Below are 18,800 nucleotides of genomic sequence, written 5' to 3' on the forward strand. Positions count from 1 at the left end.
GCCTGTGGTATCAATTGCATGTGCAAGGTATTCAGCTGAAGGTTTGAAAACTCACATTTGTCTTGACAAGTCCATGGCCTTCCAAACACTGCAAGACAACATCCAAATTTTGAAGATGATCCTCTGGATCCTTTTATGTAACAAGGATGTCATCCAAATAGCACTGAACTTTGTTCAGTCCCTTCAGAATCTCATCCATAGCTTTCTGGGACAGGACAAGTGCCTATGTGATACTGAAAGGCAACCTGTTACAACAAAATAAGCCTTTTTGCATGTTGATTGTGAGATATTTGTGAGATGTGGGATCAATCTCTATTTGTAGGTATGCATTGAGCAAATCCAATTTACTGAAACACAGTCCTTCACTAAGAGTAGCAAACAAATCTTCAATACGAGTTAGTGGACTACTGGTCTAAACATGAAACTGGATTCAGCATCACAAACGCCACAAATCTGGAAATGAGCCATCCTTCTTGATTACTTATATGATGGGTGAAGCCAACTCACCATGTGAAATCTGTGATAAGACTCCAGTGTTCACTAAATGGTCCATATCAGCTTCTACTAGAGGCTTCAGAGTATAAGGCACAACTCTGGGCTTGCAATATTTTGGCTATCAGACTTAATAATGAGCTTCACTGACACATTGCTCATCTGTCCAAGTTCTTGTTCAAAGACTTTGGAGTGTCTGTCCAGTATTTCTTGAAGATTTTGAGGTGCTTTCATGGTCACCATGATCTCGGTCCAATTCTCCTTAAGCGTCTCAAGCCAAGATCTGCCAAATAATGGTGATAACTTTCCTTTGATTACATACAAGAGTAAAACAACTGATTGTCCATCTAGTTGAACTGGCACCCGGAATATCCCTTCTGTTACTAACTTTTCTCCAAAATAATGCTTCAAAACCATAGAGGTGGTTGTGACAATATCTGGTGATAGGTAGATGCAGAAATCAGTGAGATGGCAGCTCCAGTATCAAGTTCCATTCTTGCAGGAAAACCTTCAATCAAGGGAGTAACCAAGATGCCATTTTTTACTCCAACTTCTGATAACATGTGTAAGGCTAGGTCTTGATCAGTGTCACTAGAACTCTTGTCTTTATCCACATTATGAATTTCCGACTTCGGTTCTTTCTGAAGTTCAATCTTCATAGATGTCTTCTTAGATCGATGGTTACTCTGGATTGCTAGTCATTGAACTGTGCAACAGGCCATGGCAATTTGTCCTTTCTTCTGGCACTTCCTGCAGGTAACCTGGCATGTCCAGCAATCCTTCTCAGCATGCATAGTTTGTGCACAATGGCCACATGGAAATTTCTTATGTTCCCATGGTCCTTTGTCTTGCCAATGCAGGATGTGATCATCTTGGTTCACATTAAAGTTCAGAGAATCCTTCTCTGCAGTTCCCATGACAATAGCTACTTCAACAGCCATCTTGAAGGTAAGCACTGACCCGGACACTAACTTTTTCTGGACCTCGTCATTACATAATCCAGAGACAAACTGGTTGCACAGGGCATCAAACTGACAATACTCTAACAACTTTCTTAGAGCAGCAACAAACTGTGCTCCCAATTCTCCACTTTCCTGATGTCACTGATGGAACTGGTATTATTCCGCTATCATCAACGGGATAGGAGAAAAGTGTTCCTGTATTGCTGCAGTAATTGCAGCATATGTGGAAGTTCCAGGCACAGTTGGACACAACAGGTCACGCAGCAGTCTATATGCCTTTGGACCCATCACTGTCAGTAAGTCTGAAACCATTTGTCTGTCTGGAATGGTGTTGCAAGCAATAAATTGCTCAAAACATTCAAGGTACATTCATGATTTGTGGTTTTCATCAGACTCATCAACATTGCCCAGAAAAGTTGCCATTTTACTCTGCTCTGCTGTTGCACTTCACGCCTCCTGGACATCATCTCTGCCACAGAGAAATTCCCCCATTTTTAAACTGTGCACTATCTGCCCTTGATTTCCCTTTGCTGGCTGTGTGCTTATACTGTAGAATGCAGAATTCTTCCTTTCAGCTCCCCTGCTGGCTGAAGACTCTCAGTGAAGGCTAAAGCTATCTCACATGCTGCCTTCTTCCAGTAGTCAGCCAAGATGGCTGCTTACATTCCCCTCACTGTTCTGTTTGGATAGCTCCAGCAGTAACTGCGACCCAGATCCTTTGTTCTATCTTTATTTGCCTACTTTCCCCTCTCTAGCTAGCTGGCTCACACTGTCCCAGCAGCAAAAAGCAGCAGTCTGTCACCTGGTGCCTAGAGGTGAACTTTCCCTCTTTTATACATATTATTATCTGCTATTTCTTCTCTTCAGGCAGTGGGAACAGAGGCTATTCGTGAAATATAAATTCCTCATTGCCAGTATGTTATATTTGAACCCAGCAGAGAGGGAGACAGACAAACAGACACAAAGGGAGCTGATGGAAACACAGCTGTTTGCTGTGGTGTCTTCATTGTGCTGGCACCAAAACTGAAATCAACATGAAGGTGAAGTTTTGCACAGAGGAGTGCTCAAAATTTAAAGTGACAGGACATCACAGTGCCCAGTGGGTCCATGATGATTGGTTGAGAAACCTGCACATAGTGGGTCTGGAATTTTATAACAAGGAATTTGTAACCTACTCCGACTGAGGCCATGAAGGACCCTGTACACCTCTGTGGGAGGTATAAAGAATGCACTAAGCCTTTTTCTGAGTTCACCTTGCTGAACAGGGCTAATATTTATGTTTAGCAAGAGTTTAGGATTAAATTTTCAGAAGCTCCCAAGTGACATAGGAGTTGAAGTCCCATCTATTTTTCATTTCCCTCTAGTTCATAACAAATATTTACTCTTAAATAACAGGACACCTTTCACTGAGGAAAACAGAACTAATATATTCAAAAATGAACTACAGTCTAAAGTATTTTAAAACTCTTTACCTGACTGTAATTTGCCATGTTCTGTCTGGCCTGTAGAATATCAGGTGTATCTGGCATCACATGAAGCTGAAGTTTATCCTTCTCCCAAGCTTGAGTGTACATATGCTACAGGAAAAAAAAAAAAAAAAAAAAAAAAAAGAGTACCAGATATGCTAATATGAATGATAGATAGATCTCTCTGTGTGTACTTTGTTTATGGAGAGAGAGAGAGTTGCTGATTGTATTTATTTTTACTGATTTAATCCATGATTCAAGTGAATTAGGATCCTATCTTGCTCCCACTGAGGTCAATTCATCAGGCCCTTAATGAGCATTTCTAGCAATGACTATCAGTCTGTTCCACAGTCATTTGTTTAAAGCCAGTGTTTCTCCTTAGTAAAGAGGGCAGGAAGAGACCTGTACTGACTAGACTTCTGAATGCTGTTATGGAAGCTTATAGTTCTCCTCCCACACCCCAGAATTAGAAATTAACATTTATATCATGCCAATGAAAATAAATGAGACTGTACAAGTAACAATGGCATGATCTAACCCTGAGAAAAATGGGAGAAGAAACTATTTAGCCAGTAATTGGGTGCTTGGATCTGGTAAAAGAAATCTGTAAATGGTTGGTTCTCTCACACCTTAAAAAGAAATTAATTATCCTGGCAAAGCAAGTTTGCCAGGGAAGCATGTGTTTTAAGCAATGTTGGAGAAAGGCAGTGATACTGAATTACACAGTGATAGTTTACATACACAATTTTCACTGTATCCACTCACCTGATTCATCACATCTGCATTGTGTTTTGCTAGTACCATGTCCATGGAGTCACTCTGTTTTGTGAAGGGGAAAAGGCTTGGGTGCTGGCGGTAATTCCTGTCACTTGCAATTTCCGTGGCTTTCTTAGATTTCTCCACGTCCAGAGAACCAGCAGGGCTCCAACCAAGTCCTTTGTACCATTCATTGTAGTCCTCTTTGTACTTATTCTGTAAAACAGAAGACAAAAAGGAAAAACACATTTTACAAACTTCAGCAACTGAAAAATTCTCTTGTTGAAAAAAAAAATCTTCATACACAACTGAAAAAGTAGTATAGGCAGTGGCCAAATCAGAACAAAAAACAGTAACTTACATTACTCTGAATCCGATTCATGTTTCTGGTCAGTTCCACATTAACTGCATCTGGTAGGAGGATATATTTGTGCAGCAGGTGTTTGTAGTTAGTGTTGGTTATATTACCTTGTGCCTCCTTCGCTGCCCTGATACTTAATGTATCAGCAGGTGTATGGTAACTGGTCTTGCTGGTCTCATAGGCTTTCCTGTACTCACGACCAGACTGCATCTTAGCCACTTGCATAAAATGGACTAGTTTGGGATCATCCTGGAGGCTGCGGAAGCCTACAAGTTTCCCCTTATCCATTTCATAACCTAATTTGTATTTGTACTGTGAAGAAAACAGAACAAAAGGCCTTAAAACCACCTTGCCTATAACAAATCAAATTGAGAAAGCAATTAAGCAACCTTTCCTCTGAGAAAAATCCATGTCCATTAGAAATACACTATTTAAAAATCACTGTGGCAAACACAGCACCAGTAGCCTTTTCTACTTAACCTGATGCTAACCCTTGAAAAAACTCAGGGGTCCTACCTCTTTGAGCTTTATGAGGGACATTTTTAAAAGAATTGTCCTAAAAATCTTTTTCATGAAAAGGAAAGTTTCTTCATAATGCCATGCTCCTTGCAGTGCCTCATGTAGCCTCTGAGAGCAGCTGTTATTGAATCTCACTGTCATGGCATCACATACTTTGAGAAGATTGAGAGACTGATAAGAAACTAAGGAAGGCCCAATTTGCAGGAGGCATCCCTTTGAAAAATGTTTGGATTTTATTTTACTAACACTTTGAGCTCAGGTCTGGAGTTTGGCCCAAGTTTGAAGATCAAATGACCTCTGTGGTTATGTTTAGTTCTAAGACTGAACAATTGTTTTTAAACTTAGAAGCTGCTTCCCACAGTTTCTGAGTTTTGTTTTCTTAATAACAGTGTAACGGATTAAAACCTTAAACCCGAACTAAGTCCATACTCAAGCAACACTCCCATTGGCCTAAATCCTGGTTAGCAGAGTGCACAGACCCACTATCAGGCTCTGATCTGCACTACTGAGCTCCTTGGAGAGGGCTTGGGAGGGAGGAAACCTTCTCCCAGGCTATGAAGCAGCTGCAGATCCACTCTGCAGTGTCTATTGTAACTCTGAGGCTGCTGTGGGGAAGATCTTGAGGATCAACACAGTATCAGCTCCTTCAGCCTTCCCCTTCCATAGGCTAGTTTTGTCCTTGCTACACCCAAAGCCTGAACACTGGTATTCAGGGAACCTCAGTGTGGACCCTGAGTTCTGTTCTCCCATCCCACCTTTGCACAGTGAAACTCTGTACTGGTTTTCTCTGCAGGATTTGCCCCCCTGACTTCAGTGCAAATGTCACCTAAACAGAGACAAGCTGAGTAATCAGTTCCTACCATTGCAGTATTAGCAGCAAACATAATTTATTACAAAGTGCCCTTGGTTCCATTCAAATATTGGTGAGGTTAACATCTGAACTCCATAATGCAGCAATTAAGGAGTAACACGTATATATCTAAACTAAAGCATGCAGCTACTATATATATATATATATATATATATATATATATATAGAGAGAGAGAGAGAGAGAGAGAGAGAGAGAGAGAGAGAGAGAGAGAGAGAGAGAGAGANGAGAGAGAGAGAGAGAGAGAGAGAGAGAGAGAGAGAGAGAGAGAGAGCTATATAGCTATATAGATATATAGCTATATATATATAAGTGCTCCAGCAAAGTCACTTTGACAAACGACTCGTACTACACAAGTAAAATTGGTTTTCTAAATGAGCGCCATTCTAGAATGGCTCCTTATGTATCTCCCTATCTTCCTAATGAAGTAATTGCTCTTTGATCACTGTGAGCCAATATAATGTCACAAAAGCTATACTTATTAAACACATTTATAAACAATATAGAAAATAAAAGCATCCAAAATGGAATCAAGTCGATAAATGAATGCTTCATAATATTTGACAATAGATAGTTTCCTCTTTTAAAAACTCACATCACTAGCAATGTCTCTGGAAGCTTTGGCAGCTTTAATGGAGATAGCATCAGCTCTGAGGTCATACCCTTTCCTTTTAGACTCTTCCAAGGAATGCTTGTACATTTTCTGTAAATTGAAAAAAAAAAAAAAAAAAAAAAAAAGAGAATATTCCTTTTTTAAAATGCACTAATGCATATTAAAAACAGAATAAACTATGCCATATATGTGATCATTTGAAACAAGAACTTTTCAGTAGCACTGCTCTGTCCTCATATATTTAACACTCATACAACAAGCGTCTTAAGGCATTCAGGCACACCACGGGGCAATATTTCAAAATTAAGCGCAAAATATTTGCATCTCTAACTATCTGATTTGCACCTGCAGCTAGGTAACTAGAAGGGCAAAAGACCCTGATTTGTTTCTTCAAGTGCAAAAATATTGGTGAAAATTTAGAAGGCACAAATTGTATCTATAAGGAAGGGGCCACCATTTCAAAAATGCAATAAAAAAATATCTACTTTTGGGTACATTATTTATTTATTTAGATTACCATACTGCCTGGGAGCCCCAGTAATGAACCAGGATCCCCTTGTGCCAGATGCTGTGCAAACACAGAACAAACAGACGGCCCTTGCCCAGAGAGCTTACAATCGAAGTATAAAGCAAGAGACAACAGATGGATACAGCATTGCAAGATAGTATCTATACATGTCATTCCTCATTTTACATGTGCAGATTTTAGCAGTGAAATTTAGATATCAGAAGTTGAAACTGGCCCATGTTGTCTATTACATACAGCAGAGGCACACTAATTTGCATGAAAAATTGAGACTGTTGTGGATTATGGACTAAATTTTATAAATTAGGGAGGAAAAACAACAAATAAAAAACTCAAAGATACCCAAACTATTATTTTAACAATTACAAATCCCGTTTTAATTATTTATGTTAATATTTTCATAATGTACCCATAAATATTCTGCAGTATATTTTGTTTTTTACCGTGGCAACTCATTACAGTTTCTGCTATGAAATCTTTGCTGAGTGCAAATTACTATGGATTAGTGAAGGGTAAATAAATGAGATTCTACAGTACTGTCATTTTAATTATTCCTAATACTAGATAACTGAAAGATAGTGCCAACTAATCAGTCTGAGTAGCAGTACTTACGTCACTTATGTTATATGCATTTGCTTTTGCCAAAGCAATCTCTGGAATATCTGGCATGATGTGAACTTTTGTCTTGTCTGCTTCCCATGCTTGTGTGTACAGGTGCTGGAAGGGCGAATAAAAAAAGATGTCAACAAAGAAATAAAATATAGCACATTATTATCACAGTTATTTTTTTATAAGGGCCAAATAGGTCCCCAGATTGCATGTACATCACAGTGTATGAATCCAAGGACAGAACTTGGCCTTTAATTTAAAATATTACTTCTTTTAAATTATTTTGAAAATGCAGCTGTCTAGTTACTTTCTCTCTGCAGGATAAAGCAAAACATGGGAAATTTGAGTCTGAGGGCACGTCTTCACTACCCGCCAGGGTAGCAATCGATCTATTGGGGATCAACTTATCGCGTCTAGTGAAGACGCGATAAAATCGATCCCCGATGGCTCTGCCGTCGATTCCGGAAATCCACCGCGGCAAGAGGCAGAAGCGGAGTCGACAGCAGCGCAGCAGCGGTCGACTTGCCGCTGTCCTCACAGCCAGGTAAGTTGACCTAAAATACGCAACTTCAGCTCCGCTATTCACGTAGCTGAAGTTGCGTATCTTAGGTCGATCCACACCCCCCCCCCGTAGTGTAGACCTAGCCTTAAGGTTTCCTAACACTACAGGATTATAAACTCTCCTGTGTGATGGGACCTGACAAAGTTTGCTGACATGCTAAAAAAATGCCCCAAACACACCTGATGCTCTTCTCACTTACAACATTGTGAATCAAGAATAATTCCATTAGAGTCAATGGAGTTATACTGGGATATAAGTGAAGAGAAGAATCAGTCCCATAGTACATACCTGCTTGACGGTTACTAACCATACCTAGTGCATCTAGGAAGGATTAACTTCCTAAATGTGTTCAAACATATCTAGTGACAGAATCTAGCAGAATCCTCGGGTTCTGTACCCAGAGAAAGAACTATTCAGTATTATGCAATAGCTCTGCACGCAGCTCATTGCTGTCAGCTGTCTGCCTTCAGGAGGCAGGCTGACTTGGCTGTCTAGCTTAAGAGTAATGGCAGGATCTCAGTAGTAGGTAGATAAGAGCTCATCTTAGGGAACTGGGTTTAAGAGCCTGTGTGATGGCCTAAAACACTGGTGGATCCAGGATCCATTTAATTTTGTCCCTGTTACAGTGCATTCTAGTACTGAGCTGATTTCTATTAAATGGATGATGGCAGCTCAGCGGGCGAATCAGCAATGAAAAGTTAAAGTGTAACTACAAAGTACGTTCATATTACACAGTGGCTTCTGATCACAGCAACATAATTCAGGTAAAATATTCAGAACTGTCAAAGTGACTCAGGAGCCTAAGTCTCATTTTCAAAACTGACGTAGGTACTTTTGGAACTGGGACTTGGGCTCCTAAGACATTTTGGCGCTTTTGAAAATTTGACTTGTCCTCTTGCAGTGAGCATGGTTTGCTAACAAAAAGGAATCCTCAGATCTACTCCCTTCTGAATTTCTTAGCATATTGTGGCCAGCTTTTTCCTTGGTTGTGTCAAGGCCTGTGGGGATAAAGTTAATGAGAATCCAACATAGTCATCTGTGGCCAGAACTGATCATTTCAAAAAGAAATGCTCACACGACTCTCCAATTTGTCTTTTATCACTGCATGCATAACTGAATTGTGACAAAATATTTTCATACTTTGTCCATAATTTTAGCATTATTTGTAGCTAGAACCATGTTCATAGAGTCCATCAGACTGGAATACTTCAGTTTGTCTGGGTGCTGGCGATATTTCTTCTCACTTATAATTTCCATAGCTTTCTTATTCTTCTCAGCTTCCAGAGAGCCTACTGGCATCCATCCCACACCCTTCATGAATTCATCATAGTCAGCTTTGTATTGATTCTGTAAGGAGAAGGAAATAAATCAGCCTGATGCATGAAAAATTCTGAGTCCCCTTCTACTTGTTTAATAAGTTTAGTGTTTCTTTGAGTTTTTGAACATATGTACATTTAAATGAATACAATGGAATCATTTTTGTGTATCCAAAGTTTACATCCTTTTACAGCAGTTCTGTGTGTTTTATTAAGGCCCATTCTTGCATTCTATTGGAATTATTATTATTTATGAAGGGTACTGCCACAACAGTCTAATTTAACCATAAATTCATTTATTAAATCCGAACACCAAATGGTATTTATACAATTGCCCTAAACTTGCCTAAAAGCTTAACTAATAAGCAATTTACTACATCCAAACAGTAACAAAACATTTATAAGCATTTGATCAAGATACTTACAAACGGGCTAAAGCCAAGGATGTTCAGATTCATATGGTCAACTTCAGCTTGGTCAGGCAGGTATTAGCAATGTACTCTTTAAGAGTTTACTTTTTTTATACCCTTTTAACAAGCAAGTGATGTCATTGCCAGTTATCAGACCTTAGCTCAGGTCAGATGAAGGCATTTTTTTCATACAGCCAATTGTTTACTGCACACGAAACCCCATAACCATGTTTTATTTCTATTACTTTAGCCCAATCCTTGAATAAGATAACACTGGTCGTTTGAAGGGTCACTACAAGTTTAACACAACAACTAATTTTCCTTATGGTTTCATTCTTTTTTATTCCATGCTTTGGGCCTCTTGTTCACATTAATATCCCAACTCAAATTGAAACCATGGTTCGCCCAGATCTAATGTGGGCCTATATTCCTACACATTCCATATACAATTCCAATCCCAATTACTTCTGTGAAGCTACAGCATACACAAATGGGGCTGCAGGATCAGCCCCTCTCAATAAAAGGAACTAGATTGTGTCTTTAGGCAAAGCCTTGAGAAACAGTGTGTAAGCTCCATCACCTCGGAAGTATCCCTAAGTAACACTATACATTGGAAACATCCTTCTGAGACACAATAGGGCCCAACTTTGGTTCCCCTAATTATGAAAGGATAATTTCTTGGAAAATATCTGATGATTCGGTTAGTGAAGCTTTCCTTGGCTTGGGCTGCACACAAGTATTACTCCTTGAGTCAAATGGGACTTGTAAGCTATAAACACATGTAACAAGCATATAAACAAAGTGGGCAAACTTGCCATCTGATTCCATCTAAATTCTTTATAAACTAGTTTAGTTTAATATTTCAGATTATTCTAAGAAATACAATGTGCATATTACTGATGGACTGCTCTTTTATACTTGCTACATGTTGATATACAATTGCACTAGTTCATCTATAAAACTCTAGGATTTAAGCTATGGTATTTATTCATAAACTAAATATCACTTAATTGGTAACTCAAAGGTTGTAGTCTTTCACTTACGTCGCTCCGTATCTGCATCATGTTTTTGGCTAATTCAAGATTCATAGCATCAGGCAAAACATTGTAATGGTGGAGCAGATGCTTGTAGTTTGTATTGGTAGCCACTTCCTGTGCTTTCTTGGCTGCCACTACACTGAACATATCAGCTGGGGTGTGGAATCTCGTCTTTGACTTCTCATAGTCCTTTTTGTATTCACGCTCAGACTGCATCTTAGCCACCTTCATGAAGTGCACCAGCTTGGGATCATCTTCAAGGCTACGGAACCCAATATGCTTTCCTCTTGCCTGTTCATAGGCTAGTTTGTATTTGTACTGCAAGCAGAAAATAAACATATCAGGGTAAACTCAATACAGAAGAATGCATTATTAAGTATGCATTTTTTTAAAAAAGGTATAAAACATTTGGTTTGCTCTATCACAGAGGGCTCAACCCTGCAAAATTTTGAACACCACAACCCTGATCCACCAAAGCACTTAAGCATATGTTTAAGCATATAAGTAACCCATTGAATTCATGGGGCTACGGTGCTCAGCACTTTGCAGGATCAAGCCAAGAATGATCAAGGGGTACAGAATATGCAGAGGATCCACTGGAGGCTTGTGAAATAAATATTCAGAACAAGAACTGTTCCAAGATTTACCACACCAAGCATGTCATTCAAACCTAGATTGTCCAGGAGGCTTCAAAAACCAGTTGTGAAGTAGATATCCTCTAGGGTTGGAATCAGCCCAAATTTGACTTGTTTTATACATGAAGTAGCCTGAATTCCTCTTAGTTTACATCCCTTTCATAATTTTACCTGAGTGCAAATCTAAAAATAGAACTTACATCACTTGCGATGTCTCTGGAGGCCTTGGCTGCCCTTATTGGGATAGCATCTGACTGCATGTCATAACCCTTCTTCTTCTCTTCCTCCCAGCCAGCCCTGTATAATTTCTAATCCAAAACATAAAAGGGAACAAAGTTTTTGTTATGAAGGTGGAAATGTTAATAGCCCTGCATCGGCATTTAAATATTTTAAAATGAGAACTAAAAGGGCACCACTTTAGGAGTGCATTTTTAACTGACTCTGAATGTCCTGCTTGATTATGACAGCTTACATCACTCATGGTGAGCTGGTTCACCCTCGATTGCAGAATTTCTGGAGTGTCCGGCATAACATGAATGCTTGTCTTCTCTTTGTTCCATTTATCAGTGTAGAGCCTCTGCAATTTCAAAGTGATATTTAATATCAAAAAAGACATTGCAATTCATTATAAAACAAGAGATTCTTTTCATTTGACTCATGTGTGCTAAATAAGACTCTGCAGCACAAAACTTCATAAGTATTACAAATAACCTATACAAAAAACTATCTATAGCGCAGTGACAATTTCCCTCATCTTTCTTTTGTACTTTCTATGATAAATTATGCAAACTATATTATCATAAGCAACAGACTGTAACTGCAGATTTTCAATGTACATATTGTTTTTCCCTATTCTGTGCGCTCAGGTACACATTCCATGACCCACTGGTTGTGTCCCAAACGCTTTGGATGAGCTTCAGAGAAGAATCCTCATTTCAGGGAGTGCATATCCAAACTAAATCAGAATTCCAAAGCTTTTGCAGTTCACTCATTACTAATAGTATTTCCCCCACACACAAAGAATGACAATTCTGTACATATGGGGAGGATACACAATAAAATCCAAACAGAACATAGAGCTATAATCTTGCTCTTAATGTAAATTGCAGCACACCTTTAACTATGGTGTTTCCATAATGTCTGAGGCCCCCGTCCTACAAAGTGATGCATCCCGGCAAACCGATGCACCTATATGGAACCCCAGTGACTTCAGTGCGCTTTACGTTGCAGGACTGAGGCATTGATATAGAAACCCAGGTTCCTCTGAGCAAACTCTCACCTTATTCATGGTCTGCGCATTCTGTTTAGCTAGCACCTGCTCCATTGCATCAGTTGTAATGGAATATTTTAGCTTGTCTGGGTGCTGGCGATATTTCTGTTCACTGAGAATCTCTGTAGCCTTCTTGACCTTCTCCACATCCAAAGACTGAATTGGCATCCAACCAACTCCTCTTAGCCAGTTATTGAAGTCTGTTTTGTAAAGACTCTTTTTACAAAATAAACAGAGAAGTTAAAGGGGGTAAGAGAAATCAGAATTTCCACACACAAAAAGAAATTAAGCCTTTGAATTTTTCCTGGTCATTGTTGAAAGAAAAATATGAGCAAAATTGATCAGTGCTCACTTGTGGTTTTCAAAGATATAGGATGCAATTAAAGATCATTCAAAATATAGGGCTAAATTCTTCTCTATGATTCATGTTCAGAACTCCCATTGGAAGCTAAATGCACCCATTCGAGGGGAAAATTTGATGGATAAAGTAGGAAAACTGAGAGGAAGCATAATCATTTTTTTTAGAATAAATGTCTTATTGACACTCTTAATTAATTTACTCTCAACAATTCTCTCTCTTCAGCAATTTCTTCTTTAGGGCCTGATAGACAACATTTTCATCAGCTTTAATGGACTTCAGGACCTGCCCTAAAACAGTATGAGGATGTGAAGAATAAAGCTATTGTATGTATTTTATGGGGGAGAAATGGAGATGAGGCACAAAACGTAAAGGATCCTTCAACAAAATAGATCCTTCCAGTGATCTATTTATGAAATCCTTAGAAGATACTGGGGAGTGAGGGGGAAGGGAGGAAACAAAAAATTGGACTCTAAGCTACACAGAGATATTATATATAGGTATATATAGATAAAACTTAGATGCTACCACAATACAAATAATAAACAGTAATATCACAATACAATTAGAAAGTAATAACACCAACCAGAGAAATGTACTTATGATCAGAAAATATGTTCCTTGGCGGGGAAGTAATTTAATGTTTGGAGCTAGAGTTTGTTTGTTCAGGGAGTATCCTGGAATCCACTATATATAATCACTATAACTCTTTGGAAAACTTAGTGCCCCCAAACGAACCCCTGTTTGTTCCATCCTGCCTTAATCTGCCACTGGCTATTAATTAGCCTCAACTCTTTTGGCAAAATTGTATAACCAACTAAAGTTAAGTTACATACATCACTCTGAATCTGCATCATATGTTTTGGTAGTTGCACATTCATCGCATCCGGCAAGAGCGTATAGTTGTGTAGTAGCTGTTTGTAGTTGGTATTTGTAACCGCTTCCTGGGCTTTCTTAGCAGCTGTCACACTGAACATATCTAGGGGTGTATGATACTTTGTCTTGCTGCTCTCATAACCCTTCTTGTACTCGCGTTCTGACTGCATTTTGGCCACATTCATGTAGTGAACCAGTTTAGGATCATCCTGCAGGCTACGGAATCCAACGTGTTTGCCTTTTTCTTTCTCATATGATTCTTTATACTTGTACTAGAGAAAAAGGAAAACAAAACTTTATCACCTTTGGAAAAGGTAGACATGTTTATGATTGGTTTAACACTTTGAAATTCAATACAGTTATAATTACAGCTCATAACATATATCTTGAAATCATTTTGCAGACATTAACTGATTAATTAGGTTTGGGGAAGAGAGTTGCTGGCTTTCAGTCCTCAGCCTTTCCAAGCTATACCTATCACATAGATATAGACAGCACAGCTGGGAGAAATGTTTCCGCCAAAACTTTTCAGAGAAAAGCAGATTCAGTGACACTAAAACATTGGCAAAACCTACATGAATTTGCAAAAACTGTTTGTGTCAAACCTCCCCCCCCAAAAAAAAATTCAGAAAAATATCAGAATGAAACATATCGATGTTTCACTTCTAAACAACTTTTCATTTTGAAATTTCCTTCAATTTTATTTTTAAAAATTCAAACTGTTAAATCAGAACTTTTTTACTTCTTTATTTGCTGAAAGTTTTGAAAAATTTTGTTTTCAGTTCAATCTGAAGTCATATTTTTTCTGTTTTTCAGAATTGCCAGCAAACGGAAAAATCCAGTATTCACGCAGCTCTGAGATACAGTATATATCTCTTCCCCCTCACTGTCTCTACACCTTTTGTCTGTCATATCTTATGGCTCTACTCCACTCCCTCTCACAGCCCCATTGCCGTTTTTTTTCTTACAGTACTACCCAAACCACCAAACGCTCCAAAACATCTAGGTAAGGATTCAGGTATTTGGAGGAGTCGGGTTTAAGTGGGACTTGAGTGGTTCACAGGTCTTGTGCTCATGCTGGACAGGAGTGAATTTTAATCAGGGTTCCCCGTCTCTGCAGACTTCAAAGCCTGCTCAGCTGGCACCACTGATTTAAAAGTTGCTGGGCTTCCCTGATACCAGTGGATACTGCAGTTGCCTCGTGTTGTGATAAGTGGACGTCCAAATTTACCCTAATTGTGAGCTCAAGAGTAAAAAGGGAGTGAAATTGGTGTCAGAAATTAGGTTATTGGTGGACAAAATAATGAGAGGATGGACTACTCCACCCAACACTCGATCTTGAGGTTCTTAAAAATAAAAGTGTTTTGGGAAAATTTAGCAGAAGAAATAGCGTTCTGCCAACAGCTGCTGGAGCAAGCTTCACCATCATGGGTGCCATCCCCACTGTCTCCTAGGATCCCAGGCCTTCTTCATCCCGAGAGATGTCCCGACCAGAGCAGGCCAGAAGACATTGGCATCTCCACCAGCTCTGGCTGAATCCCAACCATCACCGGGGACATGACATTGTGTCACACATGTGCACACATCCTCCCATATGTTCATTTTCTTCCCCGCTTTAGGCTCTTCCATACAGCCCGCAGCAGCAAGTCTCAGAGCCTGGGTTGACAGACTTGCTCTCATAGGACTCACTCTACAGCACTGAAAATAGCTGTGTAGACATCACGACTCAGGCAGGAGCTTGGGCTCTGAAGCCTTGGGAGGAGGGTAAGCTTCAAAGCCCAAGCTCCAGCCTGAACCACAACATCTGCTCAGCTATTTTTAGTGCTGTAGCTTGAGCCCTGTTAGTATATAGGCCTGTTTGTTAGCCTGGGATAGAATTTTGGGTTTGATTTTTGATACTTTTACATTCTTACTAATAGGTGTGAACAAAGAACAAAGACACTTTGTATTGCATCTGCCCACAAGCAGATGGGGAGAAGAGAGATAAGAAACAGAGCTAACCTGTTGCTGGGTAGACTGGGAGTTTAATAGACGAGGACACACTTGAAGGACTTCAAGCAACCCGTTGAGAGGGGCAAGGAGGATGGGGGTGGGGGCAGGAGGCATAAAAAACACTAAAAGCCAAAGAAAAGCCTGGCCTTACCCCTCACATATGGGAAAAAGAGATAGTACTGAAGCCCCCAGACTCACGATGCTCCAGAATGGAACACGACCATAAATTATAAGGGGTGGGACCAGAGGCATGCACTACAGGTATGAAGCCTGCTAAGGAGGAGGAGGTGGGGAAAACGGGGACAAGGGAGAAAGGTTCTACTGGCATGCAAAGCTATGGATATGCTTGCTTGCTTAACCCCAATAAACATTGCGTTGCCTACACTTTGGACTTCTGGTCTTCTGCTTTCTGTCTGTGTGACAAGAACCAGGGGAGGGGCAAAGGGAAAGCCCCCAACAAGTCCCATAATCCCAAATCTGTCAATCTGGGCTCTGAGACTCGCTGCTGTCTGCTGCCGCTCACTATATAAACATACCCTTTACCGCTTCTCATTCTCATCCCTCTCCTTTTGCTTTCTGTCTAATAAAAATCTGGCATAGCCAGCCAAGACTGCATATTCTGCAATACTTCTGGAAGCCTGTGACCAGAAAGAGGCAGCTAAACACAATTCCCTAAACAGCCCGATGCTGACACAAGTTTGCCAGGACTCAAAATGGCTGATAAGACCATGTGTGTGTGTCTGTGTTTTTCAGCAGTGAGATTAAAAGTGAAAGTCAAGACAGAAGCTGTATTTTCTATCTTTGCCATTCTCTTCTTATCCCTTTTTTGTGTGTTTGTCACATTTTGTTTTCTAGGAAATGGGATCAGACTTTAACAACAAACAACAACAACAACTGCTCCAGCCATTCTTAACTAAACTTTTTCTCTTTTCCCCCAAAAGGACAGTTATTGTTGTCTTTATTATCATTGTCAGACAAGGGCGGGCGGGGGGGGGGGGGATTCCTTCTAAAAGCTATCTACAGCCAAAAGGGAACAAGGAATATGGTTAAAACGAAAGCCTTACTTAGTACTTTACATTTCAAATGCTGTAACTGTTTTTCATTCTTTCTGTATCTTTAATAAAAGGTTAACAGGATTTTTAATGCTGTGCTTGCCATGGTACTAAGCAAGCCGAGGTCTTTGTGCACCAAACCTTTTTAAAAGTGTTTAAGGTTGGACAGTTCAAGGTCATGTTTGTTGACTCTTTGGGCCCATATACTCCATCTAAATTAAAACAGTAACTCCTGAGGAGTCCAGGCGTGCCAGAGGACTAGAACTACAGCGCTTCAGAACTCTGCACAAATAAACTGCACAAGAGGAACTTGAAAGAACTTGGCAGGACCAGAACTTCATTCAGACCTTAGGGTGGGCATACTATATAAACCAGACTGCCAGGTAACCAGGGTTCAGAGAGTCAAGAGATGACTGTATTCAGCTTGTTTCTGAAGTCCATATGGAAATCCAGACCAGTTGATAATTGCATAGCATCACAAAATAGTGCTCAGAGCAGTGGCAGATTAATGATTTTGCCGCACCTAGGCCCTGGCATAATTGCCGCCCCCGGCCCCATATGAACTTGTTTTACTTTTTTTACAAATTTGTTTTAATGATATTTAGATTCATTTTAGTTCAAATAGTTGAACATTTACAAGTTTTATTATAAATAAAATTACAAGTACAGCGGACCCTTGCTTGAATGCGTGTCTGTATAGCGTGATTTCGCTTATAGTGCGGGACCGCGCATGGATCCAAAACTGAGAACTGCTTAATTTCTTCCTTCCGATCATATTATTAACTTTTGTGAGTCTCACAAGAATGTTTACTAAATGGCGTCGCGCCGTCATTGGTGGTTTCAATACGTGCTATGATTGGTAGAATCGTGGCATCACTGATGCCGCGATTACAAAAATGCTGCTACTATAAATTTGTTGGCCTAGGCAATAATATGCCGCTGGCTCAGAGTATAGTATTATGTGCTGCAGAAAGTTACAATAAAGTAGATCCTCCAATTTCTATCCAAATTAATTATACTTACATCACTGGCAATCTTTTGGGAAGCCTTAGCAGCAATTACAGAGATGGCATCTGGTTTCAGATCATACCCTTTGGCAATTGTTTTTTTCCAGTCTGCTTTGTAATAAGCCTTAAACAAAAAAAAAGAACCAACAATTTTTCTTATCACGAGTAGTTAATAATCTTAGACTACTGTAAACTCATGTTTCTGTATGACAAATATTACATTGAGTAACATTCCTTTTAGGTCTGTTCAAGTTTACTACAAGGATAATTCAGTGTTTTCAAGTAGTCACTTCAAATCAGTGTAGCTAAACGGTCTCATTTTCTCAGTTAGCATTTTTGGCAATTTCTAGGAAAAATGGCCTTAACAATGGTAGTAAACGAGGTCTAGAACTATGTAATTTTTTTTCTTCAAATAGTAAATTTGCCCCAACATGAATTTTTGGGGGCATCAAAATTATTCACATATTAAGGTCAAATTTAGTAAAAGTTTCTGCTGAAAAAACGGATTATTTTTTGCAAATGTTGAAATCGATCTAACGTTTTAAAAAACCACCATTTCAACATTTCATTTCAAAGTGACATTTTCAAAATGAAATGTCAATTCAAAATAACATTTGAAACATTTCGGGGGGGTTGGTTTGAAACGCACACATTGTCCCCCACCCCCGGAAATGTTTGGGTTCAGCCATCGAACCAAAAAATAAGTCTAGAGAAGGCCCTTGCTCAAAAGCTGTTTGGATATCACTGAGTCAATGGGAAATTTACCTAAGTAAAGGCTTCAGGATTAGGTAGGGTTACCATATTTTGTGCCTCCAAACGGAGGACACTCCACGGGGCCCCGCCCCCGCCCCACCCCCGCCCCAACTCCGCCCCCTCCCCAAAGTCTCCGCCCCCTCCCCTGCTTCCCGCGAACATTTGATTTGCGGGAAGCCTGGAGCAGGTAAGAGGAGTGTGGGGGGAGGAGGCGCAGCCCAGGCTGGCCCCCCGGTGGCTCCAGCCTGGGTTGGCTCGGGCCCTGGGGTACCGGCCCCAGCCCCCGGCCGACCACCCCCGGCCCGCCCAGCACTGCCGGCCCCCGGCGGCCCGGCGCACCCCCGGGCTCCCGGCCCCGC

At 40.1% G+C, this 18,800-nt stretch overlaps 1 protein-coding gene across 1 annotated transcript in view; it reads right to left on the reverse strand.

Annotated features, from left to right (window-relative positions):
- The window catches only part of NEB (nebulin), a 172,543-nt gene that overhangs the window by 119,089 nt on the left and 34,654 nt on the right, over positions 1-18,800 (reverse strand). The window contains exons 31-42 of the mRNA XM_034786087.1: positions 17,705-17,812; positions 13,598-13,909; positions 12,413-12,619; positions 11,606-11,710; positions 11,334-11,441; positions 10,505-10,816; positions 8,876-9,082; positions 7,177-7,281; positions 6,021-6,128; positions 4,038-4,349; positions 3,686-3,892; positions 2,927-3,031 (exon numbers count right to left, since the gene is read on the reverse strand). Of these exons, the coding sequence (XP_034641978.1) occupies positions 2,927-3,031; positions 3,686-3,892; positions 4,038-4,349; positions 6,021-6,128; positions 7,177-7,281; positions 8,876-9,082; positions 10,505-10,816; positions 11,334-11,441; positions 11,606-11,710; positions 12,413-12,619; positions 13,598-13,909; positions 17,705-17,812 (2,196 nt within the window). The remainder of the gene's footprint in view (positions 1-2,926; positions 3,032-3,685; positions 3,893-4,037; positions 4,350-6,020; positions 6,129-7,176; positions 7,282-8,875; positions 9,083-10,504; positions 10,817-11,333; positions 11,442-11,605; positions 11,711-12,412; positions 12,620-13,597; positions 13,910-17,704; positions 17,813-18,800) is intronic.

The sequence above is a fragment of the Trachemys scripta genome, chromosome 11 (assembly GCF_013100865.1).
Source record: "Trachemys scripta elegans isolate TJP31775 chromosome 11, CAS_Tse_1.0, whole genome shotgun sequence".
Lineage (NCBI taxonomy): Eukaryota > Metazoa > Chordata > Testudines > Emydidae > Trachemys > Trachemys scripta.